Raw genomic sequence first — 27,103 nt, 5'->3', positions numbered from 1 at the left:
TTTAGTAACAAGTTGCTGATCGAGTTGTAGTTGGAGTATTGGGTGGAGGCAAGGCCGGAACCAAAATTCCGGTGGCGATTGTTGTGACCAGTGGTGGAGGCTGCTCTCACACAACATCTATCACCTCAGCGACGAGCAAGCTATCAAAGTGGCAAAGATCCAGAACGGGGTATATGCTAGATGCATACTACGATAGTATAGTCTACCACCTGGATCTAGTACACTATAGTCGGTGCTAGTTTAGTTTAGTACTGGTGTCAGCTAGGTACACAAGGAATTTGAGCTCACGACATAGGGGATGATCTTGTATGGGACCTTCTTGCAGTAGGTCTCCCAGTCCTTGCCGTACTTCTCCTTGCACGCCTCGTCGTCACGCATCTGGCGGTGGGCGAGGAGAATGGCAAAGTAGATGACGTAGAAGTAGGGGATGGGGGTGCTGAAGCCGGTCGGGAGGCACCATGCCCACGCCATGATCCAGTCGCCAAAGTAGTTCTGCTGTCAGCTAGCCCTCAACATCGTAGCTGGAACTCACGGGGTGACGCGAGAGGCCCCACCAGCCCGAGGTGAGAAGCTTGGTGCCGCGCTTGGTCTCCATAAACTTGAGGTTCTTGGGGTTGCGACCGCTGCGGAACTCGGACTTCTCGTTGTTGGCCACGCGGAAGATGTACTGGCCAAGGACCTCGAGGGCGACGATGAGCCCGCAGGCAACGAGCGAGAGGTCGTTCGGCGCAAAGACGAGGTAGCGCGCCTGCACGGTGTAGCTGAAGGGGACCCAGGTGAGGTCACCAAAGCTGAGCATGAAGCCGAAGCCGTCGGTGGTAATGTCCATCTGCTGGAGGATCGACGATTCGACGAGCAGACAGTCGATCGAGTACCAGCCCTGGAAGAGGACGACGAGCCACATCGAGTTGGTGACGCGCCCGAGGCGCTCGTACTGCGCGCACGCAAAGCCAATGTTGAGCATCACCCAGCCGATAATGCCGGGGCGCACCTCGTTGAAAGTCTTGATGTCAAAAGTCGGGAAGCCGGGGAACGTGGGGTTGAGCGGGCGGCCCATCCAGAACTGGGGTCAGCGGTGCCAAGGTCTTGCTCACGTCATAGAAGAAGTTGCCGCTGTTGCCCTGGTACGCGAGGAGCTCGCCAGAGAAGAACGAGTAGACGTAGACAAACATGGCCTGGAAGGTGCACATGGCAATCGAGGCCGAGACGAGGGGCACAAAGTGGTCGTTGAGCCATGCAAGGGCAGCAATGCCGCCAGGCTGCGCGATGACACCAGCAGTGATGCCGAGGGTGAGGATCAATGTCCAAAGGCCTGGGGTCAGCGCGTTCCACAGAGTGCTCACCGTTGCCGTTCATCTTGTACTTTTTGCGTGTGCCGTCGCGGAGGAGGGTGCCCTCGATCCACTCGCCAGGGAGGATGTTCCAGCACAGTACCGTCCACATATACCATGCGAGGTAGACGCCGGCAGCCTTCCACTCCCACAGCGCGCCAGCACTGGATGGCCAGTCACCGATCCACTGCAAGAAGTTGCGGGTGGGCGGGACGCTGCACCCCGTCACCTCATTGCAGCCGTAGAAGAGACCGTACGCGACGATGGGAGTGACGAAAGTGAGAACGAAGCCCCCAACAGGCCCAAAGAACTCCGTGGGCTTGAGGCGCGGGTTGAGCTCGGCGTAGCTCTTGGGCGCCGCCGCCGGCAGCTTGACTGTCGTCGTTGCCGTAATGGTTGTTGTGATCTCTCTTTCCTGAGCCATGGTGGGCGATGGGGAAGTAGAGCTGCAAGAAGTGGAGGTTATAAGGCTGGATGGAGGAGAGGCAAAAGGGATTGTCGGACGATGCGATGTCCGAAGTGGCCCTGGTCTGTCAGTTCTGCGGAGACGCGCCACGCGCCAAATGCGCAAGAGCCTCGTCATGCCAGGCACCAGTTTACCACCGTACCGTTGCCGACCGCCCATCGCCACCCAGTCCCACAACGTCAGCACCGTCGCAGTAGGTATCAACATGCATGGTATAGTGTGCACAGCACCCAGTAAGGGCTTTTTGCAGTGTTCTCCCAATCCCAACGTGTTGCGCTTCGAAAACGTGTAATCGTCGTTCGACTGTCAGTGTGCCCTGAGCGCCACCTGTCAGGGATGGAGATGGAAGCGCACTCCGTGCATCGAACTCTTCAGCTTGATGCGAGTGTACCGCGCCAGTCCGCCAGGATGTTGGTGACGCAGGCAAAGCTTGCGTAGTTGCGAGACGGAGATTGGGATAATCGCCTTAAGCGCTTACGGGCGCACGGGTAGATCCGACGACCTCTGTGAGCCATGCAACGAGCCGCTTCTCCATGACCAGCAGCGCCTTGCTGGCGTAGGGGTCGAGGTTGGGTCCAGACGTAGCCGTCAGGCTGCCGGGGAGCGAGAGCGACAGGTGGATCTGGTTGGGTGGGAAGCGCTTGGCTGGTATAAGCGTTGGTAGTGGTGGGTGGCACTGGGGGAGGAGTTACGTATGAGGGTAAGGGGGTGGTGAGGGTGGTGGGAGGGCAAAGGGAAGAAAGGATGGTGAGAAAGGGAGAGAGGGAGCGGAAGGAGAGGAAGACAGCCTGGTCTTCCTTCAAGACAGGACTCACCAAGCCGCTGCGCCATAGGCAGCGCAGTGTCCCCCGCCCCCTGGCGGAACACTGGCGTCGCGGTAGCGGGGATGTTCTGGCGTCAGCTTTCGCTCTCGGATCAGCAGCCTACTCACCCCTCGGCTGGGCATGGCGACAGCCCACTCCTGCGCGAGGTTACGCTTCGGGTCGTCTTCGGCGCGCTCAGCCGCGCCGATCCAAACGAACAGCGTGTCCGCCAGGCGGGTGAGGTGGAATGTGAAAGCTGGTGCGCCGGGGAATGGTGGGGCGACGGCGGTGTGGTGCGTGGTTGTTTGGAGTTCTGACATGGCTGGTGTTGAAAGAACGGATGGGCAGTGAAGGGTGATGATGTATTGTAGGGCTGAGGAAGGTGCAACAACAAGTTGGCCTCCACTTGGTTTCGTCAACTTGACACTTCGTCATCACTCACCCTCGTACCCTCGATGGGAACCATTACACCACCACCAAGCAACCGCGGCACACCAGCCCGCTTAGACGCTCCCCAAGAGGCCTCGATGGAAGTCGATAGCGTCCCTCAGTCCCCCATCACCGGTCCCAGTTCCGCGACCTCAGCGCCAACGACCGACATCCCGTCGCCAGTCAAGGGCTCCGATACCGAGGACGACGATGGCCCCGTCGCCAGCAACAACCCTGTCGCCCCCGAGGAGGAATCTGCCGGCCCCGCCGTGAACGACGTGAGTTGCTATCAGGCAGAGCTGATACCAGTTGCTAACCACCGGGTGGCTGTCCAAGAGCCGCAAGTCGCGCGATATGTTCGACGGACACATAGTCGACCGCTGGAACGCCGGTGCGTCAGTTTTCCCCAACCTTCTGACCGCAGAGTTCGGCGACCTCTTCGACCTTTCCGATGCTGCGCCCTAGTGGTACTGGCCTGTACAACGACCCCATGCATGTGTATGATATCTATGTGTCCTTGTCGTCCTTGAGACGGACCTTGTCCATCGCCCACTCGAACCAGCCCATCCGCTCTGTCCCCGAACCTTCCTTCGTCCCAGTCGCCGGCGCGTCCTTCTCCTTCCCGTCCGCCTTCTCCAGCTCCTTCTCGGTCGGACGGTCTGGTACGGGGTTCTCCTCGAGCACCTCCTCGACAGCCGCGTCCGCCGCATTCCGCATCCTGATGCTGTACGCCAGCTTGTCCTGCACGATCAGGCCAGCGGAGAAGATAGATCCGAGCGTGAATCCGACCAGCACGCCGCGGATGAGGAGGGGGTTCGGCAGGCGGTCTGTGCGTCAGCTCCAGCCCATAGCCACCAGTCTCTCAGTAACCCCCCGCAGTCAGACTCACAAGCCATACCCGCGAACAGAGTCAGAAGGCTCCCCGCCAACATCCCATCTTCGATGTGTGGCGGGCCCTTGCGCCAGCTGGTGCGCTTGGGATCAACGGGTGTCGCGAATGCGTCGCTCGCCTTTGGGAAGTGCTTCTCGCGCCGGTATCCGATATACTCCTCCGCCGTAGTGAATGCGAGCGCAGCAGCACCAAGACCCAAAGAATATCGCGCGCCATATTTGCACGCAGCGAAGAAGACGCGATAATTGCGCGTCTTGGTGTAGAAGTACTGCCGTCAGCCATGCCTTCATGGAGCGTACCCATCCCTGGATGGTAGTGGGCTGTCGGTGTGCGTTCTCTGCCAAAAACTGCAAGCGCGCCTTGACGGCACCCCTACGCGCACCGAGGAAGAAACCGATCGCCATTGCCATCGGCGTGCTCGCAAGCATCGTCGACGGCACAGTGATGTAGTACCGCTTCTGGGGGTGGTCGGGCTCATAGTCCTCCTCGTAGTTGTATCCCTTGACGGGGACGCGCTCGGGCGCCTTGGACTCGCGCTCTTTGGACGGACCCGCAACCGCGTTTTCCGAGGCCATCGTGTGTGGTTGGTGACTGGAGTTTAGAATGAGTGAGGAGAGGATGTACAGTGGTACGCTGGTACGCTGCCAACCTGGCAAACCGGAGCGATCCGAAATCTGAGCGGTGGAGGTTCATGCTGCTACGGGGTGTCAATTGGCCGACGTTCACAGTGCTGTTCAAAAGGGAGGATGGAGGACGCCGTCAGGAACAGTGTTCCTCGGAGTTTTCGGCAAATGCGGCATTGCCTCCAGTTTGGGCGTCACGTAGATGCACTCGTGCTACGCCGATTCTGCATTTGAGAAGATGCACCGGAAGTCCACACGCAACGCTTCATATCCAGAGCGTTTGGAGACGAGTCGTGAATTGCAGACGGAGAGAATATGTTTCAAAGAGTATACGGCTGCAAATATCTGGCCCCATTCAGATAAACTCCGGGCAGGCGCTGTGAGTGGTTTGCATTAAGGACAATACCACCGCTGTGTTCATCTCTCCTTCCCATGTCAAGCACTAGTGGCTTGTAATCTATCTACCTCCCGCTGTATGTATGCCATGCTGGAATCGGTTTGTGCTACCCCTAGCCCTGTGAAGCAGCCAGGCAACATCAGGATCACGTCACCACGACCTCTCACTCCTTTTGCTTTTGAGATCAGCATGAAATTGGTCCCCGCGACACGCTCTACCCAAGGCGCATACCTCGACTTCAGTCACGGCCATCGCGGCGGAATGAGCGGAATCCATCTGCTGTTGCGCCATCCCGTCACCCCGAGATCCAAACCAGGCCAGTTGCAGTGACGACTGACCTGCCCGAGGTCCCTCAATTTACTGGCCAACAGGTGCTAGACATGCTGCGCCCACATTCCAATGTACTGTACACAAGTCTCACCAAACAATGACCAACAGACGCACGCCCCTTATCCGCGCATCGCCAAAGGTTCCACATGACGTCTGTGCCTGCGCAGGCTATAAATTCAAGCAGAAGCTATCATCAGTTTGGTGCCTCAGGCTCCAGTTCACTAACCATGACCTACCACACTCCACAACCACACCCACACATCCTCTTAACCCCCCCAGAGTCGCCACCACAAACATCAAGCTACCTCGAGCATCCGACTCCGAGAGCACATACAAAGTGTGGGTTGGTCAGCAAGCTTGAGCCTCTCCCAGAAAACCCAAACTCGCCAAACCGGCCACATAGAGGGTCCCACGGCCCGATTATCGAGCAAGCACCGCCGAGTCCCCCGTCACCACCGCTGAGTTCCAGTGTATTGGCCGACGGGACCGTGATTCAGAGCCAATCAGCAGCGATCAAAATGCACCGACAAGATCAGGAAGCCATTCACCAAGCCCTTCATGCTCAGCACGACGTACTGCGTGCACAACACCAGGCACTCCACGCCCAACATCAAGCACTGCACGGGCAGCATGATACGCTCTACACCCCACACGTCCTTCATCCGCGAGAGAAGGCCGATTGGACTAGCGAGGGACCGCATGACGTCAGACGCTCTCCGATTCCCGAGGAGTCGGAGGATGCCCTGGACTGCGTGCTGGAACGCATGGCGCCGCACCATGAGGATAGTCTGGGCACGATCCGGGACAAGAGTTCACAACGTCCTCCGTTGTCTCGAGAAAAGACCCCTGTCAGACCGCCGCTCGTGCATCATGATGACAGCGGGGACACGATCCATGCCGAACCGATGGGGAAGAAGGATCGCGAGTCCCATTTCACCGACGAGAGCCGCGAACCCGTGACACAAGGCCAGCTCCACCCCCCCGGCCATCAACACCACCACCACCACCAGAGAAGAAAGCGGGGATCCCAGCCCAGACCGCTTGCCCCGCCCCGCCGCCTGAGTGCGGGCAAGGCGGTCGTGCCGGACGAGGTCCCCGAAGCACACGTGAGAGCGATCAACGTTCCAAAGATCGTGGAGCACCTGTGCGAAGTCCAAGCTGCCGACGTCGCGCTGGTCGACTCCATCATGGCGCTGGACGGCAAAGTCGACCGGTTGCTGGAGCACTTCGGGGTCAAGGTTGGCGCTGTCGGGATCCATGGCAAGCTCGACGCGCTCATTGTAGCTGTAGGCGCGGAGAAACGGGAGTGAGAAGCGTGGGTGTGAATTGAGGGCGTCAGAAGAGATGGGCAGTGGCCAAAGGAGGATAGCTAGTGAGACAAAAAGGAAGGTGGGCTGACCATGACCAGATAACGAGATGATCAGTGGCGACGCACAAGCCTTGTATGTCAATGTAACGACACTGTAACGACACAACCCATTGTCTCGTCTCTTGTACACTGGTCCCTCATCTATCCAGCACCACCACTTACTTCTCTATTCCCCATCAAACATGACCCCAAACATCCCCCGCATTTCCCTTGGCGGCTCAGAGGTGCCGTCCGTCCGCGTCGGCGATGGGCCCATCTACCCCTCGGGCGCCACCACGAGTCCGGATTCGAGCTCGGAGAGCGGTGCGGTGGCGAATGGTGAGCCCACAACTTGACGTTACTGACTGAAGACGCCAACGCCAACGCTAAGCTCGCTGCCCTCGCGACTCGCCTCGAGACGATCGAAGCCAAGGTCGCCGCGCTGCACGTCAAGCTCGATGCGATTATCGACCACCTCGGCGTTGACCGCGACTAGGCTGGTAGGAGGCCAAGTAGTGTACATGTGATGATTGATGAGCATGAGTACGAACACGTGTGAGGTGGCCGTTGTTTGTTGATGTTGTCATGGGCTGATGGATCGCCGGATCGCCTTTTAATCACGACTGACCTTCCTCGCTTTCTGTTACCACCCACTCCATCTTCACCATGGGTCATATCAGTGTGAGATACTTCCTCCGAGACAAGCTCACAGCAGGCAACCGGGCCCGTCATGACTCCCAAGCGCTCGCGCGGCGACGAGGGACCGCGTCGTTCTAAGCGCATCAAGAAACAGACTCCCCGCTACACTTCGGACAGCGAGCTCTCACTGAGTGACAGTGAGAGCCAGCCCACGAGCTCGGGTACCGTCGTCGTAGGCGACTTGGGCAAGGATATCAAGACCAGAAACACCCACAAGGCCAACGTCCTCAAGGACAAGAAAAGTGTCCAGTTCAAAACTGAGGTATGTCACCTTCCTCGACACGTCTGTCTCGCCGGTGTCGCGCTTGGAGCATCGCGCCGCGAGCTGTGACACTTTGATGTCGGCTCGCGTGTAAAACGCGCCTCCCATCCTTTCCCACCCTTGCTGGCACTCTCCGAGGGGAGACGCCATCTTCCGTCACCTCCTTGCCTGTTCTCTGCTCCACCTTCCCCCACCACTCACGACTACACGTCCCAACACCCATCTCCCGCCCCTCATTCCCCCAGTTCCTCCTCCTCTTCCTGACTCGTACCAGGCCCCACCTGTCCCACCTTCACCCATATCCCCAATGTCGCCTCGTGAGGCTGCGACCCTCGCGCACCTCGCCGACACCATGGAAGCGCCCAAGTACTGGAACTATGCGGTCCCGAGTGAGTCCGACCAGCCCCCCATCCGCCCAAGGCCGACAGCGCCGAGATCATCTCGGCAATCGCTCATCCCAGCCGCGGAGTCCCACACAGCCAATATCAACTCGGGCATACTCGAGCTTCTCGGGACTGTGGCGCGTCTCGGGAGCACTCTCGATCAGGTCCTCGGTCACTTGGGCGTCCTAGGGGTCAGCAATGCGGGCCTCGAGGACAAGGCGGCCGCGATCCTGAAGCATCTGCAGGAGAGCAAATGATGTGCCGCCCAAGCCAGCGTCTCAGGATACCCGGTTGTTATATACCCCTGCATCCCGAGTTGTACTACTGCGCCGCGCCGCCGCCGCCACCACCACCACCGCCGCCGCCACCGCCCTCCTTAGGCGGGTCTGGTGATCCCGCGTTCATGAGGAGAACAAAGGCGAAGCCGCCGATCATGAGGCCGTACTTCTGGAGGAACGTCTTCTCGGGCTCAGGCTCCTTGACCTTGCCTCCCTCGTCGACTGTAGGTGGCGGCGCGAGGCCGGGACTGGTGTCAGCCCGCTTTCCTTCCTCCTTCTTCGCTTACCTGTACACCTTCTGCGGCGAGGCAAGCGCGACCTGCAGGCCTGATCCAACTGCACGCAAGGATGCGCTGCAGCTTCCGTCATTCGGCACACCTGTCGGCGTGTACGCGATGCTAGTTGGCCGCCCATTCTGTCCGACGTGGATCACCAGACGCGCGTCCTCGCCCGCGAAGCACTGCTGTCAGCTGCAACGTGCAAAGTAGATAGCTCACCGCGCGCGTCGACGTCGTAATCATGTCCCCGCCGACCCACTCCAGACCGACCTGGTACCACCCTTCCCCAGGCTCGAGCACGCCATCAGAGGGAGAGAAGGTCGCGGCTCCATCGACTACGTCAACGGTGCCCCGCGGCACGAAGGAGCCGGAAGGGAGGAAGCGGTGGTGGAGAGTGTATGTCTCTGCACTGGCGTGCGCGACAAGCGCGAGGCTGACGAGCCACGCTGCGAGCATTGTTGGTGAACGTTGGGAGATTGGGTGAGTTGGTCATTCAAGTCGGTAAGTGCTTGGAGTGGTGTGGAGGTCGCTGAACGGAAGCAAACGATATGGCATTCCACGTGGTATCCCTATCCGGAGCCCCAGTGTTGATCACGCGATTTGACTACTACGAAGGAAATAGATATGTCGCGATATGGTGAGGTGATCGAGCCCTCTAATCCAATAAACGACTTAAGCAAAGTCATCCACCACATCCTCCTCCTCCTCCCCATCTCTCTTCAATCTACTTACTGATCACCATGGGCTACACGACGCCCCGCTGGGTGCGCCTCTGGCTTGCACTCTCGTCCATTGTCGTGCTGTGGGGTGGGTGGCAACAACGAGTTCCACTAACAGCAGATGTCGGCTACTGCCTCTACCGCCCGCGCTCCTTCCCCGGGGGCGACCTCGCCTGGATCTGGGCTCCTTACAAGTACGTCGTCTCACGACAGCGCTGACAGCAGCATGGTGCCCTACATCCACGTCGATCACCTGTACGGCTGGCCAGCCCTGCAGAGCGGCGACGGCTTCACTAATGCCCAAGGTAATCTCCACCCAATGGACCGTCGCTAATAACAGCGGTCATGAACATCGTCGAGACAATCTTCAACTTCATCTCTCTCGCGCTTGGGGACCACCCCACCGCGCCGCTCATCGCCCTCATCTCCCTGGTAATGACGGCCAGCAAGACCGACCTCTACTTCCTCCAGGAGGTGTTCTGCAACTGGTGCAACACCGGCCACAACCCACCATTCCGCTTCTGGACTGTCTGGGTCTTGACCAACGGCACTTGGATCGTCGTCCCCACCATCGCTGCAGTTGTTCTTACGGCGGGTCTGATCCGTGAACTCTCTGCACGCCCACGCTCGCAGCGCCTTGACCGCCTTGACCGCCATGGCGCCAAGTCTCCCCAAGAGATCGTGGCCAAGGCCGAGAAGGCGCGGGACCCCTACCCCCACGCTATCGGCGGCGCTCCCCTGCCCCTCACGTTCCACCCGCGCAATAAGCCGGTGCTTGTCGTCGGCTCGAACCGCCTCGCGTCCTCGCGCGTGCTCACGCTCCTCGAGGCCGACGCCGTTGTGCACGTCGCCACCGGGCGCGAGCTCAACCAGCTTCCCGAGGAGATCCAGTGGCGCGTCGCCAACAAGGAGGTGCATTACACACGCGTCGTCGGGGGACGCGGCGAGTGGGAGGCCTTCCTGCGGGAACAGGGTATCATCCTCGTTGCCGTCACGGATACGCTCATTGCTTCGGAGACTCCTTCCCTTGAGACTGCGCAAGCTGTGCATGGCGCTGCGACCGCTCTCCGGATCCCCATCAACGTTTCGGACCGCCCCGACTTCTCGAGCTTCACTTTCCCATCGGTTCACCGCTTCGCTGGCGTCGACGGCCCATCCAACCTCCAGGTGGCAGTCAGCACAAACGGCAAAGGGTGCCGGCTTGCCGGGCGCATTCGGCGCGAGATTGCCGCCAAGCTCCCGGCCAACGTCGGCGGGGCGGTCGACAACATTGGCCAGCTCCGCGCCCGTGCCAAGCCAACCATCTCGGACGACGACAGCATCACGCCCCTCAACAAGCCCGTCTCGCAGAAGGGTGGGGAGGACCACCTCCGCCGCATGCGCTGGGTTCACCAGATGAGCGAATACTACAGCTACGACCAGCTGGCTGTCCTCAGTGCTAGCGAGATGGACGCCGTGCTCGAGGGCGAGGCGCCCTACCCCCTCCCTCATCACGAGGGTGGCATCGCCAAGCGTGGCCGCATCCTTCTCGTCGGCTCTGGACCCGGGCACCCCTCCCTCTTGACTGTTGCTGCGCGACACGCGCTCAACAACGCGACCCTCATTCTCAGCGATAAGCTCGTGCCTGCCGAGATCATCGCCCTCATCCCAAAGGCGACCAAGCTGCACATTGCCCGCAAGTTCCCTGGTAACGCGGACAACAGCCAGAACGAGATGATGCAGCTCGCGCTCGCCGGTGCCAAGGCTGGTGAGACTGTCGTGCGCCTCAAGCAGGGCGATCCCTTCGTCTACGGGCGTGGGGGCGAGGAGGTCCTCTACTTCCGCGAGCACGGGTTCGAGGCGACTGTCGTGCCCGGCGTTAGCTCCGCTATGGCGGGACCACTTATGATGGGCATCCCCGTGACACAGCGCGGTGTGGCCGACACCTTTGTCATGTGCACTGGTGCTGGGAGAGGTGGCGCTGCTGTTCAGCTTCCAGGATACCAGAAGAGCAAGACGCTCGCGATCCTCATGGGTGTTGCCCGCATCGACGCCGTCCTCGCCGCCCTCACCGGTCCTGATGGGCCACAACGCGACGGCGCCGTGTACCCTAGCCACCTGCCCATCGCGATTGTTGAGCGCGCGTCGTCGCCCGACCAGCGCGTCATCCTGTCCACGTTGGAACATGTGGCCGGCGCGATCCAGAGCGTTGACCAGCGCCCACCGGGCATGATTCTCGTCGGGTGGGCGGCGATGTGTCTCGAAGGCAAGGGTCGGGTGGACATTCTTGACGGCGCGGACGAGAAGGAGGCGGTTGCGAGCTGGCTTGGAGGAGACCGGTTTAGGACTCGCGAAGGGCTGCCTGCAGACTGGAGCTGGTTCCCGAGCGCATAATAGATAGCATTAGAATAGCATAGCATCGCATGGCATGGTCTTGTTTAGTCTGGCGTAAATGATCACACGATCACGAGAGCGTGGTAATGAGCCGGTGCCTTGACGCGACATGATTGCAACCGAAGCTTGCTTAAATTACTTTGCCGTGGAGGTGGTTGACTCAGGGACATTGTTGGCTCAGCGACATGGCGGTGTGCAATGGAACGGGAAGCTTTGCCAAGATTTTGAGGGGATCGACACAGACCACGGAGAGACGCGTCATGTCCGTACTCCGCGTATCACACGAATGGAACATGTGTATGCATGCGTCGCCACCGGCCGTAGTTGTAGCGATGCCGAGGGGTCATGTCGCGATGGGGGTATGCATGGGTATATGCTCAAATGCCAAGAGGAGGATCCGTGCGGTTACTATTGGGTGTAAAATGGCTACTTAACCCCACCTCAGCCCTCTTTCCCCCAGAGCCCTCGAGCCCCGCGTTGTGACAACACTGTTTGTACCCTGAATTGTGTGGCCATCAATCTCTATTCTCTCCTTTCTTGTTTCTCTCCATCTAGTCATCATCTCTAAAGTACCACAACGTACACAACACCAACTACGCCATGATCGAGGAGAAGTACATCGGCCTCGGGTTGGCCATCAGCTCTTCAGCAGCTATTGGGTGCGTCATCCCCTCTCTCACACCTTCCCCAGCTCGTCTGAGCAAGCTGACAACAGTACCTCGTTCATCATTACCAAGAAGGTGCGGCTCAGTGTTATGGACGCTAGACGCTAACTCTAGGGCCTGAATGACGCGGCAAGTAGACCAGCAGACTACCCCCACAGCCACCAGCGACAGACACAGTCGCGCAATGCGTGTATGTGCCAGCTGCTCTATCTCCATTCAACTAGTTGAATGCGATTCAATCAGTTGAACGTGATTCAAACTAGTTGAATGGTTCAGCCGTGAGCGACCCGCTGACAACAGCCGAGGACTTTGCGTACCTCCAGAACCCAATCTGGTGGGCCGGCATGATCACAATGGTGGTGGGAGAAGGTGAGCAGATCGGGTCGGTCGGGCACCAAGCTGCACCGTCGGGCAGTCTCGCTCCATCGTGCAGCACGCATGACTAACCGCAGTGGCCAACTTTGCTGCGTACACATTCGCGCCCGCTATCCTCGTGACGCCGCTCGGCGCCATGTCCGTGATCATTGGCGCGATCCTCGCCAGCATCTTCCTGGACGAGCAGCTCGGCCGGCTCGGGGTGTGTGGGTGCGCTAGCTGCATCATCGGGTCGGTCGTTATCGTCCTGCACGCGCCGAGCGACAAGGAAGTTGACACGGTCGACGACATTCTCAAGCTCGCGGCACAGCCCGCGTTCCTCATCTACCTCTCCATCGTGACGGTGTTTAGCACGGTCATGATCTGGCGCGTCGCACCGCGGTACGGCCAGACCAACCCCATGGTTTACCTCTCGATCTGCTCCCTCGTCGGTAGTGTGTCGGTCATGGCAATCAAGGGGTTCGGGATTGCCATCAAGCTCACGGTCGCCGGCAACAACCAGTTGACCCACTTTACGACGTACCTGTTCGGCGCGGTTGTCGTGGGCTGTATCCTCGTTCAGATGGTGAGTGTCGGCGTCTTGTGCGCGTCTCGTGCCTCTGCTAACCCCAGACCTACTTCAACAAGGCCCTAGACACGTTCTCCACCAACGTCGTCAACCCGATCTACTACGTCTTCTTCACGACCGCGACCATTATCGCATCCGCCATCCTCTTCCAGGGTTTCAACACGACCGATGCTGTCAACACCATCTCGCTCCTCTGCGGTTTCCTCACCATTTTCATGGGCGTCTTCCTACTCAACATGAGCCGCAAGCCTGAGCCGCCTCACCACCCGTCATCGATAGAGACGGGCTTCATGAACCCCCGCATGAGCATGAGCGGACGCATGAGCCTCGAGTCCCAGGGCGCCCCTCTCTGGGACTACTCATCTGTCGGGCAGGCGCCGCCGGCGTACGCTGAAGGTCAGGGATCGCAGCACGGCCGCCGATCGCGACTGTTCCGCGAGCAGAACAGCACGCTGTTCAACGCATTCGAGGAGGAGGGCGTTGCCCTCACCCAGCTCACAGAGGAGAGCGACGAGGACGAAGACGACCGCGACCGCCGCGACTATGCTAAGCGTTCCCTCGTCGGTCGCCGTGACGTCGACGGCGGCAGGCATCCCGCGTACGAGGTCTAACTAGTTGTATGCCGGTATCTAGACGTGGCCAGCGCCACATGCATGCTTCATTGTCCAAGAAACTGACACTGATGGTTGTACATTAAGCGAACGCGCGCTCGAGGCGCTCACGCCCCTCTCCCGCCCGCACCTCCCACGCCGTAATCATCGCCTCTCCCTGGTCGCGCAGTTGGTCGTGTTGCACTTGGAACTGCTTGCGCACAAAGTCCTCGAGTGTCATCGCCCGGTCTTGTGCGCCAATCGTGGTGGAGCCGGACCCACCTGCCGCCCTGACCATATCAGCGACGGCAAATGCCGCGCTTTGTGTTGCAAGCGGGACGCTGGGCGAGGCGGGGAGGGCCGGCAGGGCCTTTGACAGCTTGGCTGGTGGGGCCGCTGGGAGCGGTTCCACGTTATCGGCAGTGGACGGGGCCAGCGCCTCCTTCGGTGCTGGCGCGGACCGTGTCGCGCGGCTCGGCACATCGACACCCGCTTCTGTGTCATTTTGTGTCGGCTTCTGAGCCCTGCCCTTACGGGGGAGTGGCTTGGTCTCCCGCTCCTCCGTCGAGGACGCGCTCTCGTCCGCAGGTGGGGGTTCGACGAGGACGGTCGAGTCTTCGGGGACCTCGGGGAGCTCGAGGCTGTCCACTGAGGCATCTGCCGCCTCTGCAGATTCAGTTAACTGAATTGCCGCTGCTGCCTCGGCGCGCTTCTCAGCCGCCGTCTTCCTCTTCGCCCGTGGTTTGGCTGATGCTGTAGATGTGTTCGCAGACGAGGCGGAGGACGCCTTTGGCGGCCTGCCTCGTCGCTTCGGTGCCGCGGGCTCCTCAGGCGGTGGGATCGCCTGGACCGATACGTCTGTCGGAATGGTGGTGTTGGAGGCAGAGGCCTTTGGCGGTCGACCACGCCGTTTCGGTGCCGCCGCTGCTGTCGCCTCCTCTGCGGGCGGCGCGATCTCCTGTACAGACTCGTCGATGGTCTGCGCGCGTGTCGCCCGCTTCGGAACCGCCTTGGTACGTCGGCCCTTCTTGACAGTGGCAGTGAAGAACGGGCACTCTGGCTCTTTGCGTTTATGGATCGTCCTGCTGTCAGACCATTCAAAAGCTCAAAAGCGAACGTACATTGGATCATCGTCCTCCTCCCACTCCACCACCTCATAGTTGCATAGCGGACATGTCGTGCCATCAGGAGAAGTCTTGGATGGCGCACAGATAAACCCTGCCGAGGCGAGCTATATCAGCCCCCATCTCTCATCAACTCACATCGTGTGGGCTGGGCTTAGCGTGAGGCCACCAATCTCCGAATGTCTGGACGCGCAACGCCGTCCGTGTCTCAGAGGATGGTAGTTCGTCGGGAGTAGTAAACTCGGTCCTCAGTCGTCCAGGACCTCCTTGCAACCGATCCACTTCGAGCGCACACACCAGCTCTTTCCACGCACATGGCGTTTCCCGGCCAACATGCTCGACGTGGGGGTTATCACCTTGGTCCCACCCACTCAAGGCTAACGGACAGAGAAAACAGGAACACGTGTCCTCCTCCCCCGATGAGGGGGTGTGATAGAATCCTGCTGCGGCCAGCGATGCGGGCGTTAGGGCTGGGTGGGTTGATGGGTCGAGGGGGAAGGCGACTTTGGCGAGACGCTTGGGACGGGTCACGGCTGCGAAAGAGGCGATACGCGCTTCGATCCGATACATGTCGGTGGGCGCCATTGTTGAGGTAGAGGTATACTGTGGAGGTTGTTTGAATGGAGGCTAGATGCGCACTTTGACAGCTCGTACAATCATCAAATGTGTGGGTGATGGTGGTTGATTGTTTGCGAGGCAATGTTGTTGTTCCAGGGCGTGAGCCTTGAATCCGTTCAGGGACCCATACACGTGGCATAAAGGCGTTGGGACAGTAAAGGCGCCTAACCCGCTAACCCCCCTCCACCTCCACAACTAGGCGTGCTGTCAAAGTCCAACCCCTCAGCGCCTCCTACTCCGACATTTTCCAGACTAGCAACAACTCCGAACCTCATCACACCATGTCGCGTCTCTTCGCCCGGGCGCTCACTTCGAGCGCGGTCGCGCGCGCCGGCCCCTCAATCGGACTCCCAGCCAAGGCCGTTGCCTCTCAAGCGGCCACTGCTCCTCTGGCCGTCCGCGAGCGCCGCGAACAGTTCCCGCACGCCCAGCGCAAGTCGGTTCTCGTCAACCCCTCCGACTTTGAAGGTGGAAAGGGATGGCCGGAACACCTCGAGAAGTTGTTCCAGAATATGCGCAGGGCAGGACAGTACAAGGGCGACGAGACGAGTGCGCGCAAAGCCTTCCTCAAAGTCAACCAGGCTTGGCGGTCGCGTGTACGCGGTGGTCCCGAGAGTGACTGGTTCTCATACTTTGCCTCTGAGGGTTCTCCCAAGGCCAGCAAGGAGGTTGTCGGTCAGAAGATCTGGTTGCCCAACATTACCATTCGCCTGGTTCGGAACAGCACCAAGGCTGGACAGGCATACGATCCTTGGACGGCTACTTTCCGCATTCCACCGGGAATGACCAAGAACGATCTCAGGTCGTATCTCCACGCAGTTTATGGGCTCGAGGTTACGTTTATTCGCACCGAGCTGCGGGTTGGCGTTGTCGCTCGTAACCGCCGCGGACAGCAGGTTCGCCTCGGCGGAGCCGATAACCACTTCAAGCGCGCCGTGGTCGGTCTTACAGAGCCGTTCCACTATCCCGACGATGTGGAGGAGATGCGCGCCGGTACTTTTGGTGGAAAGGAGGAGGGAGAGATGCAGGCGCAGGCGCGTGAGCGCATGCTCGACGGCGAGTTCCTCGTCGACGGCGCAAAGTCGTTCCAGAAGCAGATGCTCATGAAGATTATGAAGGGCCAGCGCTGGCGCGGCAAGACGACGGCCAACGCGGTAAGTCTGCTCGGCTTTCGTTCCGATGGTAGTAGCTGACTCCAGGGCAACATTATCCGCGAGATTGCGCGCCGCCGCAACGAGCGCGAGGCGGCGCTCACCGACGCCGCGGTCAACCTCTACATCCGGGACGAGAGCGCCAAGATCGACGCGGCCGACGCTGCTGCCGCCGCCGCGCCCAAGGAGTCCAACCCCGCCTAGACACTGTATGCATTGATCACGCTTCAGGATGTGTGTGTAGATGTCAGCGGTGGATGTGTCAGTGTGGTAGATAACACAGAAAACGCCCACTAACCCCCCAACGCCGCGTAGTGATCGTTGCATGCTACATGAGGGTCGTTAAAGGACGCGCTTGACCTCGAACCAGCTCTTGAGGTAGTGTACGTTCCAGCCGCACACGCCAAGCAGTAAGATAATCTGCACAATCGCCCACCACTTGACGCGCGAGTTCTGCCGTCAGCTCCTCCTCTTACGAGACCTACAGTCGACTCGCAAGTGTCGCGGTGCACGCGCTCGCGCACGACGAGGTACGACTGCTCGTCCTTGACCATCTGCAGCCCGCTTGCGAGGTTGCGGATCTCGCGCTCGACCGGTGCCATCTGCTCCTCGTCGTCGATGTGCATCACCCCGTGGACGTTGAAGCTGGTGTCAGTTCGTCGAGTTAAAGCCAAACTCACGAAACGGTTTTGCGTCCGCTCCCAGCCTCGTTGCTGAAGCAGTACGTGTACCGTCCGGGAGATGGTGCCGTGACGCTCCACGTGCCCTGCGGCTCGCCGAGGCTCTTGAAGACTTGGACCTTTCCTGGTCCAACGACCTGGCGTTAGTAGTGAGCAAGGGACCGAGCGAGCAAGGGTGCAGCGGGGAGGGAAAGGAACGGAAGAGGGAGGGAGGGAGGGAGGGAGGGAGGGAGGGGAGAGGGGAGGTAGGGGGAAGGTAGCCAGCTGCTAATGTCCGCAATGTAGCAGGCAATCCCCAACTACTCACGAAGAAATCAATGTCGAGTGAACCACTATGCGTGCTCCCGCCAACCTCGTACGTGACTGTCATCTGCTGTCAGCCAATCCTACGACCACAGCTAACGCGGTCTTGTGTCTGCAGGTCCTCGAAGAAACAGTGTCGGTCGCCCTGATCAACATCAAGGCGGTGAGCGAACGCGACCGCCAAGAAAGTAATAAAGAGCCAGCGGAGCATCGTGGCGAGTGAAGGGGTGGGGGTTTGGAAATGAGATTGAGATGAGATGTAGTCCAAGTCTAGCTACTGTATGTAGTGGGTGGTGACGCGCCGAAAGTGGACATGGAGGTGGCCGATCACTTAGTTGAGACGTTGAACGTGGCACGCGACTGCGCGCCTGACTGAATAAATTTAGGCACGCAATTGATGCCACGCGTCGAACGCAAAGTTCAGCAAGCAGTGGGACGTGTAGTGAACCGCGGTCTAACGTCGTGATGGCCCACACTTCTCCATCGCCCACACATCAATCAATAATCTGTGAGTCTGGAGAGACAGGGGAGATGGGTTGAATCGGCCTACTCTCTACCGCGGCTCAGTGGAACCCGGAGCGCCTTATCCTGTTGGAGATTGCTGACACCAGATCACAATGGCCGACACCGAGCCCAAGCCCGTACGCCTGCCTTGTGCCAGATCTGACGCCAGGCCGCTGCCGAGGAGCACGACCCCCAGTTCGAGCCGGTTGTTCGTCTCACCGAGACTGTCGAGACCAAGACGGGTGAGGACGAGGAGGACGTCGTCTTCAAGATGTGAGTTGAGGGCCGAGGGCGTCGGTTGGGGTGTCGGTTGGGGAATGCGAAACGGGTGGCGTGCGCATGGGCCATGGTGGCCTGGGTGGCTCAACTTTGATCGTGGCGAAGCTGGGGATCTGGCTGGGGCACTGGCACTGGCACTGGCACTGGCACTTGCGCGCTCAGCTCGCTCAGCTTTACTCGCTCAGCTCTGCTCGCTCACGCTCCCGCTAACGCACAGGCGCGCAAAGCTCTTCCGCTTCAACAAGGAGGACAGCGAGTGGAAGGAGCGTGGTACCGGCGACGTCCGTCTTCTCAAGCACAAGGCGACAGGCAAGACGCGTGTCCTCATGCGCCGGGATAAGACGCTCAAGGTCTGCGCCAACCACACCAGTATGTCTAGATGGGGATATTACTGACCCAGTCTCCGCCGACATGAAGCTCGCGCCCAACGTCGGTTCGGACCGCAGCTGGGTGTGGAACGCGACTGCCGACGTCTCTGACGGTGCGCCTAGCGCCGACCTCCTTGCTATCCGCTTTGCCAACTCGGAGAACGCCAACCTCTTCAAGAAGGCGTTTGAGGAGGCTCAGGAGTCTAACAAGGCCGTTGAGGACAAGGACGAGTCTAAGGCCGAGGACAAGGACGAGGCCAAGGACGAGTGAGATTTGATTTTGGATCTGAGCTGACGGACAGGAAGCCCGCCGAGGAGGCCAAGGCTGACGAGCCCAAGGCTGACGCCAAGGAGGAGACCAAGGCCGAGTAGGCCGAGTAGAGTAGACCAGTGACAGCGACGTACCGTGCAGATGTAACTCGTCGCGTGTTCGCTCTTCATTCCCCATACTCAAGTCTTCAATTCTTCTCCTTGATGTGCATCCCGGGTTGCACTGCAACCCTCTGCAACCAAAAGTACTCATGCGACTACAATCCATCATGCACATGACAATGACGATGCCGCCCACCGTTGAGAAACAAATCTAGAAGAACAGTGCTCAATGCCAATGACGCCCTTGCGCGGGCGCATCCTTGATACTTTTGCGTGTTTACCCTGCACCCCAGATACGCACGACGCCGTCAGCTCCCGCGCTCGCAATGACTGGTAGCTCGGGGTGGCTCGCAACGTGCGTCACGCCCTCGTTCGATCGCTGCCGATGCCCGTTCAGGTCCTGTAGCGACGTCTTGCGCTGCAGGTCCCACAGCCGCACGCTGCAATCGACGCTCGCTGACAACACGCAGGTGGGGGACAGAGGCGACAGCGACAGCGACGTGATGGGCTTGGGGTGTGCCAGGAGGCTCGAGGTCTGCGCGCCTGGAACGTCAGCGTGCCTCTCGAGCGGAAGCTCAGGCATACCTGTCTTGGAGTCAAAGAAGCGGAGATGGCCATCCTCGTGGCCAGTCACCACCAAAGGTAATGTGGGGTGGCTGAGGATGGCGTTGACCTGCGAGTCCTCCTCGCCGAAGGTCTGGACGACGCTGCCGTCCTCGAGGGAGTACAGCTTGACGAGCCCGTTCGATAGGCCGACCAGCACGCGCCCAAAGTCCTGGTTGTCGCCGGAGACGCACGTCGGCGTCGCCCCATCAAAGTCGAGGAACGAGGCCTGTAATCCCCACCTGCCGTCCTTCTCCTCCCACAGCTTGGCGGTGCCGTCGGCAGACACCGACACGAGCTGGCTCTCAGCGCCGGGCTTCGTGCCGTGCGTTCCGTTGGCACTTGACCTCGCAGGAAGTAAGCACACGTCCCACACGGCATCGGTATGGCCCTCGAGCGTCGCGACCGCTTTGGAAGGGTCGTAAGGTGCGTACGGATCGTCGCCCTTGGATGCCAGCTTCCACACGCGGATTGTAGAGTCCGCCGAAGCAGAGAACACTAATCCCAGAGTGCTCGACACGGCCACAGCGAGCACAGGCTCGGTATGGCCACGGTAAGTGGCGGCGGGTTCCAGTTCGGATGCTGCAAGTGGGCGGTACGTGGATGACATGACGCTGGGTGCATCAAGCGCCCAGACCTTAACGGTGCAGTCATCTCCTCCAGTCGCGAGGATCAGGTCCGGTCCATGTGCGAGAGCGACGCCGCGCACAATGTCGAGATGGCTCTTGAGCGCGCGGCGGGTCGTCCACACACGGTCGCCATCGGCCTCTTCGGCCTTGATGTCCTCGTCGATTAAAGTGAGGCCTGCCAGCTGCTCCTCGTCGCTCGTCTTGCGCGGTGGCCAGGGGACCTTGCTTGCAGCCTCGTTCGCGGCCCTCAGCTCCTCACGCCACGCGGCTTTGCTCTCAGGTTTGTAGATCGCAGTGAGCTGCTGCCTTGGTGGCTCAATGGTGGAGAGCCGGGGAGGAGATCCGCCAGACGGAAGCTCGTTTTCGGGAAGCACAACAGTGCGGGGAGCCGGGGAGGAAGGCGGCGCATCATCAGATGCGGTTGCTGAAGATTCCTGGGGCTCTTCATTCCTCTCCACGGATCCATTTGGGAGCGACGGCGAGTTCTGGTCCGAGACGACAGCGCTTGCAACTGCCTCCTGCACAGTCGTAGCAGTGGCCGCACCCGCAGCCTCGCTCGCGGCCTCCGAGGTGGCGCCGGTAGGCTCAGCAGGTGCTGCAGGCGCTGCCAAAGGGGCAGCGACCGGCTCGTCCTTAGCCTCCGGCTCGTTGACGGCGACAGTCGGTATAGGCTGCTCTGACAGCGTCTTGCGAGGACGCTCCGGAACTCCAGCTTCTCCGTTTGACTCATTGATCGAGACCGGCGCACGGGCCGGGAGAGGATTGAGGGCGCCTGGCGACGTAAGATATGAGATCTCCTGAAGACATTGCTTGAGGTACTCGCGGCTACGCGCGCGCGCCTTGGGATCACGCGGAGGAGCAGCGAGGTTCTTCCATGCGGTCGTGTCAGGAACTGGGCGGTGCGCCGTTGACTTGACCAACGCCGAAGAGTGGAGGCCGTTGGCCTTTGGCTGACGCTCCGCGCGGTCTAACTCCGTCAGCTTCCTTTCGCCTTCGCCAAGCTTCGCATCAGGCCACCCACCGCTGTTGTCATCGCCACCGTCGCTACTCCCGCTGCCCTCCTTTTCATCGCGGCTCATCTTATCCTCATCCTGGAGAGCCGCGAGACGCGCCGCACCGGCGATTGCACGACCTGGTGGCTTGGTCCTGGAAATGTTAGCGAATTCGCTGTGCAGCGTACCTCTCACTCCGGAGGGCATACTCGAGCATCTTGACGCGGCGAAGCAGGTCGACCTTCAAGTTCTCGGCCGAGCGGCGCTGGCCCTCGAGCATGGCAATGCGCGCCTGGGTTGTCAGCATCATGGGCATCACGCGGATCCGTCCCACGCACCCTCATCTCTGCGCGCTCAATCTCCCACTCGTTGCGATCGCGCTCCCAGCGCCGCCACTCGCTCTGGAGGTAGTGGAGGACGTTGGCGAGATTCATCTCAGGCTGCGGGGCCTGCGACGGGGCGCTGGGCTGGCCATCAGAGCCCTGCCCTGGCTGCTGCCCGCCCGACTGCTGTCCAACCTGCATCATCTGTGTCTGCTGCATGGGCTGCTGTTGCTGGTGAGGGCCGCCCATGCCGCCTCCCATGGCCCCGCCGTTCTGGCCCTGTCCACCAGCGAGCGGATATCCTTGGGCCCCGCCGTATAAAGAGGACGGCGGGTATCCTTGGTTGAAGTCCCGTCGCGCAGGGCGCATGATGGCGGACAACTGGGGTTTGTTGCTCGCAGCGCTCCCTGCGGTGAGTGCACTACCGAGTGCAAGTGCGAGGGTTAGGTGGAGATGTCGGGGTAGTGCCTGGTGGAGTGGTGTTTGGGAGTGGGTTGTGTTATGCGACTAAGAGTGAAGTGTAATGGTGTGTTGTGGATGGAAAGAAGTGCGAGAGGTCGCGAGTGTCAGGTGTTGCGAGTCGCGCGACCGGACCGAATGTGTGGCGCTGTTTCGTATAAGGTGCAGGGGTGCGAGGGAGGGAATGTTCGTTGTGCGAGTCGTCAGATGCAAAGTGCAATTGAGATGATGGATCTATTTGGTGATGTCGATGATGATGGGGAGTAGATGGAAGAGAAGGAGGAGGTGTGAGTAATGAGGGAGTGGGAATGAAGGAAGGAAGGAAGGAGGGAGGGAGGGAGGGAGGAAGGAGTGATGGTGGTGGATGAGATGGGTTGGAATGGAATGGGATGGGTTGAGTGTATGGTGTCTATGGTTTGTCTGGTGTATGGTGGGTGTAAGGGTGTGGGCTAGTTAGAGTAGAGTGATGATGTACGCCCATGAGCCATGAGAAGACCAAAGAGACTGGTATTGTACAGCTAGGCTGATGGACCTAACAACTTAGTAGAGCCTAAATCGTGGTACACCTTCACTGTTTAGCTAAGCTGTATAGTGGCGATTAACGAGGGGGGTTGAAAAGGATTGGGCACGGCGGAGCCAAGTGGTCAAGAATTGGGAAGGGGAGGGTCCAACACATTGAGGCACAGACCGCCAGGGGTAACCCGTCATCCTTGGACAGTTCCACTACATCCTACCACATCCCACCACACCCACCACACTCACCACCAACATGCATACCACGGGAATCACGGCATTTACCCGTGTGGCGTTCGCTACATATCAGTAACCTCCCTTCCTTCAACGTCCAGCCAGTCGAACAATTCATCGAAGCGTCCCTTTCTTAACAGCCTGCTGCCTGTGCGCTGAGCGAGTTGTGAGCGCCATGAACCCATCGGGTTTCAGCGATTCAACGTAGGCCCTCGGTTTTATGGAAGAACCGGGGACCTGCACCCAGCTGATCGAGGAAGGTCATCAAGTTGTTGACATCGGACTCAACTACAGCGAGGACGGCACTTGTGAACATCAGCGAGCAAGAGGGGTAATATTTATCAAGCCTCCCATTCGAGCAGAGTGGGCAGCAATGCATAGGGTGGGTGGTGGGCGGGGTGGTAGGATGATTCAACCACCCTTGTTTTCTCGTTCACCCTTCCTTCCTTCCTTCTCATCCTCACACTCCATCCTTCCATGCAGCCTTCTCGGCACGCATATTCCCCTCCATCTGCTTTCCTTGGTCACCAGTAACCATTCCGACCACACTCTCAATCTTGCCCTTAACCCCTTCCCCCGACGGTACAGGAATATCAACAGCCTTGTCGCTTGTTGCCTGCTTGTATTTCCACTGCGCACCTTCATTTTCGACATTACCCTCGCTCTGCATCTCCTGGTTGCCTGTCACGTAGCCCCATGTGCTGGCGCGTCAGCTCTACTCCGGGGGAACGCACGACTTGGCCTTTGCCTTGGCTGCGTCCACAGTCGCATCGCTCGCAGCCTTGTCCTTGGCAGCCTGGACCTCGGCCTGCCCTTGGTTCTGAAGGGCTGTACCGTCCTGAGCCCACTGGTCGCCTGTGGAAGCCGGGAGTACGGAGCCGACAGCGTTGTACATGGCGCCTTGGGCGTTCTGCCGTCAGCCTTACTTAACCCAAACAAGCCACCTCCACCGCCCAACTAATGAGTCACCTTGAGTTGGCCCGCCACCTGCGACGGCTCGGTCTGCTGCTTCTCGGTCATGTTGAGCAATAGTGTAAGTCACAAAGCAATACTTAGCTCGAAGAATACGTGAATACCGAATCTATAGCCGCGGACAAGGCAAGTTTCCAGAATGCTGACAGTACTTGACCCAAACATGACGTCATTGGGCCAGCCTCGGTTCGTCATGTTGCTTCTGTTCTGCTTGCTTTGGTCAACATGACTACCGTCCCCGAGGCCCCGAGCAGGCTGACAAACAGCTCACGTGTAACATGATCTACGCAGTCTACATCTCTTCTTGCCAGTTCTCATAAGGACTCTGCGTCCCACGCCCCTCACGGTTTTGGCTCGCGTCAAGACTTGCCCTTGCATGCTTCCTACTGCTCGCCGCAAGCTCTCATCGATGCTCAAACCCAGCCAGAAGGCCCGTGCGTCAGTGCCGCTGCATCCGCCGCCGGCGCTCGCGGCCAACTTCCCCTCATCGCACGCCAAGCCGTCCTCCTACTTTACGTTTACGGGCGTGACGCACCAGAGCACCGAGGCGGTGCGGCGCGTTCTGACCGAGAATGACCACAGTTACGACATGTGGGGCAAAGTGCGCTGTGAGTCGTCTTCCATCATGCACTAATATCAGTCAATCATAATCACTTCTCGCACTCGGCTCTGACGCGGTACGCGCTCGGCGCTCCGCCTGAGCTCCTCCAGGCCGACTGGGAGCAAGCCAGGGGTTTCCTCGCCTTGCTGGACCCGCAGGAGGAGGGCCGCGACTTGGAGATGATGAAGGGATTCCCCAAGAAGATCACGCGCGACAACTGGACCGACAAGAGCGTGTTCGGTAGGCGCGCTGCACACAGCCTCTACCTCCCGTTCTTCCACGAGGAGGTTGCTCGTCTGGGCATCGACGGCGCGATCCAGGAGTACCTATTCTCTCCCGCCGCAACGGCCAACGGTATGATGAGTGCCCTCCTCTCTGGTGTGGTGCACCCCTTCATTCACATCGGCTTTGGCCTCGAATTTGACGATCCCCTAATGATCGCAGAGGGCTTGGCACAGACGTGTCAGCACAATCCGGCCATCTCCAGCGCCCTGTTCCCTCCCAACTGGCCCCAGACTCAGCTCAAGAACACTTCTGGCACGCCCAACAAGCCGCTGCTAGGGCTCTATGCCGAGTACCTTGCCAGCCCGATCCTCGACCCCGGTCCGTACGACTCAACAACTCTCATCAACGACCGCCTGAAGAACGCGGTCACGCCCGAGCGTGTCGTCGTGCTTCAGGACCTCGTCGCGCGGTGGGATTTGTCGGACATGTCCGAGGCCGGTATTGCAGCTCGTGCCGAGGAGGTGTCCTGGGTCGCTGCGCTCATTTGCGGTGCGACCAGCCGACCGGGGTACAAGACGCGAATCGACTTCTTCCTGGTGCGTGCGGAGCGACATGGTGTATCGTTTTGTCCAAAGAACTGACGCCAGATGCACCTCCTCACCTCATCCTTCTTCGTCCCGGCTTACCTAAACCGGCTGAGCAAGGAGCAGCGTCGTATCATCCTTCAGACGTACGCTCTCACGCTGTTCCACATCTGTTCGTCGCGCGGCCGCCCCGCGATCTATCCGCAGGTCGCAATGGGATACCCCGCTGATGCGGCCGGCCCACTCCCGCGTGCAGGAGAGGGTGCGGGGGAGCACAAGCTCCCGATGATCGGCGACGGGAGCCGCAACCAGGACAACCCGTGGTTCGGGATCGTCGACAATGCAATGATGGATTACGGTGAGTGAGCGACTGTAGCGGGTCGGAGGGCGTTGGGTCGGAGAGAGAGTTGGAGAAGCTCAACCGAGTTTGAAACTCAGGCACTGACGCAAGACTCGCACGTACCCAAGTCGATCCGCTCACTTCTGCACTACTCGCAGCTCTACGGGTACAAGGCTGCCGGCAGTGTCCCTGGCGCGTTCAACGCCGACGGCTCCGAGGTCGTGCCCGGCATCGGCGCGGTGGACGGCACGGTCTTCGTCCGCATCGCCGGCAAGATCATGCAGTACATGGGCTGGGTGAAGGAGACTGCCGCGGGTGGCGACTCGAAGACCGGCGACTGGGACCGCACCGCCATGGGATGGAACGGCGCGTGGGACGACGAGACGCCACACAAGGTGTGAGCGGGTGTACTTCGCTGATGACAGGCGAAAATGTAACGATAGCGTGTGGTCGATGCAAGCGTTGTCTTTGGGCCGTTGAGTCAATTATGGGTCTGCCACTAACTAATCTGCAGGTGACATCAGCTCAGTTACGCTTGAACTCAAGCTCGGTCCAGAAGCCCCACTCTGATGATACTGGTCCGATCCAAGATTTGCCCACCCCACTCAGATTAAGCCTCGGGCAGTTGAGAACACCGTGGCGTCATCAGAAGACCCAGAACCATTCCTCGTTTCGGGCGAGGATCATGTCGTACACTACGTACCACTGGCGAAAGTTTGCGGTGGGGCTCTGGTGGGCCATGGGACTCAGGTCATGAGGCCGGAGCTTAGTGGTCGGACATACTAATAATGTAGCACTAGCATCCGACGTCTGTACCAACTTGAACACGAGCACAGACAGCTGCGGTAATGTGGCAACCTCTGCGCTCAAGGCGGGGTAACTCTGGATCTTGTGTCTGTCCGGCCGGTCAGACGAACTGCCACTATACGCTGTGTCCAAAGTCCCCGCACGCGAATTGCTTCGACTCGGCGTGTCACTATTGCATTCTTATCCAGGGCACTGCGCCGACCTGAACACCGACTGGGGCGCATGCGGTGCGTGCGGTATTCGTTGTCCCCAGACAAGTCAATGCATCAGGGCCAAGTGTATGCCGTGCCCCGATGGGGTTTGGTGTACGCCCAATATATCTAACGACCTGCGCACCGAGCACAAGAATTGCGGACGGTGCTACCGCGAGGTACGTTGGGGTGGACTGACCCAGTGTGCCGCCGACGAGATATGCTTCGATGGGGACTGTATCTCCACGAAACCGTATCTTACAGAACAGTGGTGTGGCAAGTCGGATGGGTATGTCAATATCGCGAATGATAACCGCCACTGTGGGAAGTGTGACGAAATTGTACACTCATAGACGAGTAAGCTGATGACAGTGCTGGCCCGGCGGAAATTGCGTCAATGGGTCATGTAGTGGCTCCGTCTG

The 27,103-nt window shown here is 59.6% G+C and overlaps 17 protein-coding genes across 17 annotated transcripts; 9 read left to right on the top strand and 8 right to left on the bottom strand.

The window, feature by feature from the left end:
- Positions 1-245: 245 nt before the first annotated feature.
- On the bottom strand, positions 246-1,755 carry ERG24 (uncharacterized protein; the record flags this gene model as incomplete). Its single annotated transcript, XM_060597521.1, has 5 exons — positions 246-251; positions 289-492; positions 533-1,063; positions 1,095-1,312; positions 1,344-1,755. The coding sequence occupies 5 exons, from the start codon at positions 1,753-1,755 to the stop codon at positions 246-248; spliced, it is 1,371 nt and encodes a 456-aa protein (XP_060454407.1).
- A 508-nt stretch (positions 1,756-2,263) lies between these two features.
- On the bottom strand, positions 2,264-2,920 carry CcaverHIS019_0205020 (uncharacterized protein; the record flags this gene model as incomplete). The annotated part of the gene is made up of 3 exons (XM_060597520.1): positions 2,264-2,442; positions 2,613-2,688; positions 2,729-2,920. The coding sequence occupies 3 exons, from the start codon at positions 2,918-2,920 to the stop codon at positions 2,264-2,266; spliced, it is 447 nt and encodes a 148-aa protein (XP_060454406.1).
- A 135-nt stretch (positions 2,921-3,055) lies between these two features.
- Positions 3,056-3,494, top strand: CcaverHIS019_0205010 (uncharacterized protein; the record flags this gene model as incomplete). The annotated part of the gene is made up of 3 exons (XM_060597519.1): positions 3,056-3,307; positions 3,339-3,420; positions 3,454-3,494. 3 exons carry the CDS (start codon positions 3,056-3,058, stop codon positions 3,492-3,494), a joined length of 375 nt encoding a protein of 124 aa, XP_060454405.1.
- Positions 3,495-3,536: 42 nt separating this feature from the next.
- CcaverHIS019_0205000 (uncharacterized protein) lies at positions 3,537-4,496 on the bottom strand (the record flags this gene model as incomplete). Its single annotated transcript, XM_060597518.1, has 3 exons — positions 3,537-3,856; positions 3,919-4,189; positions 4,221-4,496. The coding sequence occupies 3 exons, from the start codon at positions 4,494-4,496 to the stop codon at positions 3,537-3,539; spliced, it is 867 nt and encodes a 288-aa protein (XP_060454404.1).
- A 1,002-nt stretch (positions 4,497-5,498) lies between these two features.
- Positions 5,499-6,581, top strand: CcaverHIS019_0204990 (uncharacterized protein; the record flags this gene model as incomplete). Its single annotated transcript, XM_060597517.1, has 3 exons — positions 5,499-5,610; positions 5,741-5,759; positions 5,981-6,581. The coding sequence occupies 3 exons, from the start codon at positions 5,499-5,501 to the stop codon at positions 6,579-6,581; spliced, it is 732 nt and encodes a 243-aa protein (XP_060454403.1).
- A 241-nt stretch (positions 6,582-6,822) lies between these two features.
- CcaverHIS019_0204980 (uncharacterized protein) lies at positions 6,823-7,115 on the top strand (the record flags this gene model as incomplete). Its single annotated transcript, XM_060597516.1, has 2 exons — positions 6,823-6,958; positions 6,991-7,115. The coding sequence occupies 2 exons, from the start codon at positions 6,823-6,825 to the stop codon at positions 7,113-7,115; spliced, it is 261 nt and encodes an 86-aa protein (XP_060454402.1).
- A 170-nt stretch (positions 7,116-7,285) lies between these two features.
- CcaverHIS019_0204970 (uncharacterized protein) lies at positions 7,286-8,220 on the top strand (the record flags this gene model as incomplete). The annotated part of the gene is made up of 4 exons (XM_060597515.1): positions 7,286-7,300; positions 7,335-7,580; positions 7,855-7,969; positions 8,042-8,220. 4 exons carry the CDS (start codon positions 7,286-7,288, stop codon positions 8,218-8,220), a joined length of 555 nt encoding a protein of 184 aa, XP_060454401.1.
- A 64-nt stretch (positions 8,221-8,284) lies between these two features.
- Positions 8,285-8,975, bottom strand: CcaverHIS019_0204960 (uncharacterized protein; the record flags this gene model as incomplete). Its single annotated transcript, XM_060597514.1, has 3 exons — positions 8,285-8,489; positions 8,529-8,701; positions 8,739-8,975. The coding sequence occupies 3 exons, from the start codon at positions 8,973-8,975 to the stop codon at positions 8,285-8,287; spliced, it is 615 nt and encodes a 204-aa protein (XP_060454400.1).
- Positions 8,976-9,259: 284 nt separating this feature from the next.
- Positions 9,260-11,611, top strand: MET1 (uncharacterized protein; the record flags this gene model as incomplete). The annotated part of the gene is made up of 4 exons (XM_060597513.1): positions 9,260-9,326; positions 9,360-9,432; positions 9,464-9,543; positions 9,579-11,611. The coding sequence occupies 4 exons, from the start codon at positions 9,260-9,262 to the stop codon at positions 11,609-11,611; spliced, it is 2,253 nt and encodes a 750-aa protein (XP_060454399.1).
- A 600-nt stretch (positions 11,612-12,211) lies between these two features.
- Positions 12,212-13,830, top strand: CcaverHIS019_0204940 (uncharacterized protein; the record flags this gene model as incomplete). The annotated part of the gene is made up of 6 exons (XM_060597512.1): positions 12,212-12,270; positions 12,327-12,351; positions 12,391-12,466; positions 12,577-12,645; positions 12,729-13,216; positions 13,264-13,830. 6 exons carry the CDS (start codon positions 12,212-12,214, stop codon positions 13,828-13,830), a joined length of 1,284 nt encoding a protein of 427 aa, XP_060454398.1.
- An 82-nt stretch (positions 13,831-13,912) lies between these two features.
- Positions 13,913-15,518, bottom strand: CcaverHIS019_0204930 (uncharacterized protein; the record flags this gene model as incomplete). The annotated part of the gene is made up of 4 exons (XM_060597510.1): positions 13,913-14,891; positions 14,931-15,040; positions 15,072-15,081; positions 15,316-15,518. The coding sequence occupies 4 exons, from the start codon at positions 15,516-15,518 to the stop codon at positions 13,913-13,915; spliced, it is 1,302 nt and encodes a 433-aa protein (XP_060454397.1).
- A 314-nt stretch (positions 15,519-15,832) lies between these two features.
- Positions 15,833-16,906, top strand: CcaverHIS019_0204920 (uncharacterized protein; the record flags this gene model as incomplete). The annotated part of the gene is made up of 2 exons (XM_060597509.1): positions 15,833-16,705; positions 16,751-16,906. 2 exons carry the CDS (start codon positions 15,833-15,835, stop codon positions 16,904-16,906), a joined length of 1,029 nt encoding a protein of 342 aa, XP_060454396.1.
- Positions 16,907-17,044: 138 nt separating this feature from the next.
- Positions 17,045-17,896, bottom strand: EMP24 (uncharacterized protein; the record flags this gene model as incomplete). Its single annotated transcript, XM_060597508.1, has 5 exons — positions 17,045-17,155; positions 17,188-17,347; positions 17,383-17,519; positions 17,690-17,752; positions 17,786-17,896. 5 exons carry the CDS (start codon positions 17,894-17,896, stop codon positions 17,045-17,047), a joined length of 582 nt encoding a protein of 193 aa, XP_060454395.1.
- Positions 17,897-18,302: 406 nt separating this feature from the next.
- On the top strand, positions 18,303-19,208 carry sbp1 (uncharacterized protein; the record flags this gene model as incomplete). Its single annotated transcript, XM_060597507.1, has 5 exons — positions 18,303-18,326; positions 18,359-18,462; positions 18,686-18,837; positions 18,869-19,103; positions 19,139-19,208. 5 exons carry the CDS (start codon positions 18,303-18,305, stop codon positions 19,206-19,208), a joined length of 585 nt encoding a protein of 194 aa, XP_060454394.1.
- Positions 19,209-19,485: 277 nt separating this feature from the next.
- On the bottom strand, positions 19,486-22,124 carry ADI1 (uncharacterized protein; the record flags this gene model as incomplete). Its single annotated transcript, XM_060597506.1, has 5 exons — positions 19,486-19,751; positions 19,794-21,407; positions 21,462-21,586; positions 21,621-21,724; positions 21,771-22,124. The coding sequence occupies 5 exons, from the start codon at positions 22,122-22,124 to the stop codon at positions 19,486-19,488; spliced, it is 2,463 nt and encodes an 820-aa protein (XP_060454393.1).
- A 1,297-nt stretch (positions 22,125-23,421) lies between these two features.
- CcaverHIS019_0204880 (uncharacterized protein) lies at positions 23,422-23,981 on the bottom strand (the record flags this gene model as incomplete). Its single annotated transcript, XM_060597505.1, has 3 exons — positions 23,422-23,662; positions 23,696-23,871; positions 23,931-23,981. The coding sequence occupies 3 exons, from the start codon at positions 23,979-23,981 to the stop codon at positions 23,422-23,424; spliced, it is 468 nt and encodes a 155-aa protein (XP_060454392.1).
- Positions 23,982-24,342: 361 nt separating this feature from the next.
- Positions 24,343-26,253, top strand: CcaverHIS019_0204870 (uncharacterized protein; the record flags this gene model as incomplete). Its single annotated transcript, XM_060597504.1, has 7 exons — positions 24,343-24,541; positions 24,574-24,888; positions 24,979-25,355; positions 25,407-25,701; positions 25,795-26,080; positions 26,109-26,158; positions 26,198-26,253. The coding sequence occupies 7 exons, from the start codon at positions 24,343-24,345 to the stop codon at positions 26,251-26,253; spliced, it is 1,578 nt and encodes a 525-aa protein (XP_060454391.1).
- Between the last annotated feature and the right edge of the window lie 850 nt (positions 26,254-27,103).

The sequence above is a fragment of the Cutaneotrichosporon cavernicola genome (assembly GCF_030864355.1).
Source record: "Cutaneotrichosporon cavernicola HIS019 DNA, chromosome: 2".
Lineage (NCBI taxonomy): Eukaryota > Fungi > Basidiomycota > Tremellomycetes > Trichosporonales > Trichosporonaceae > Cutaneotrichosporon > Cutaneotrichosporon cavernicola.
Note: the sequence above shows the minus strand (reverse complement) of the source record. Positions and strands in the feature narration are given on the sequence as shown.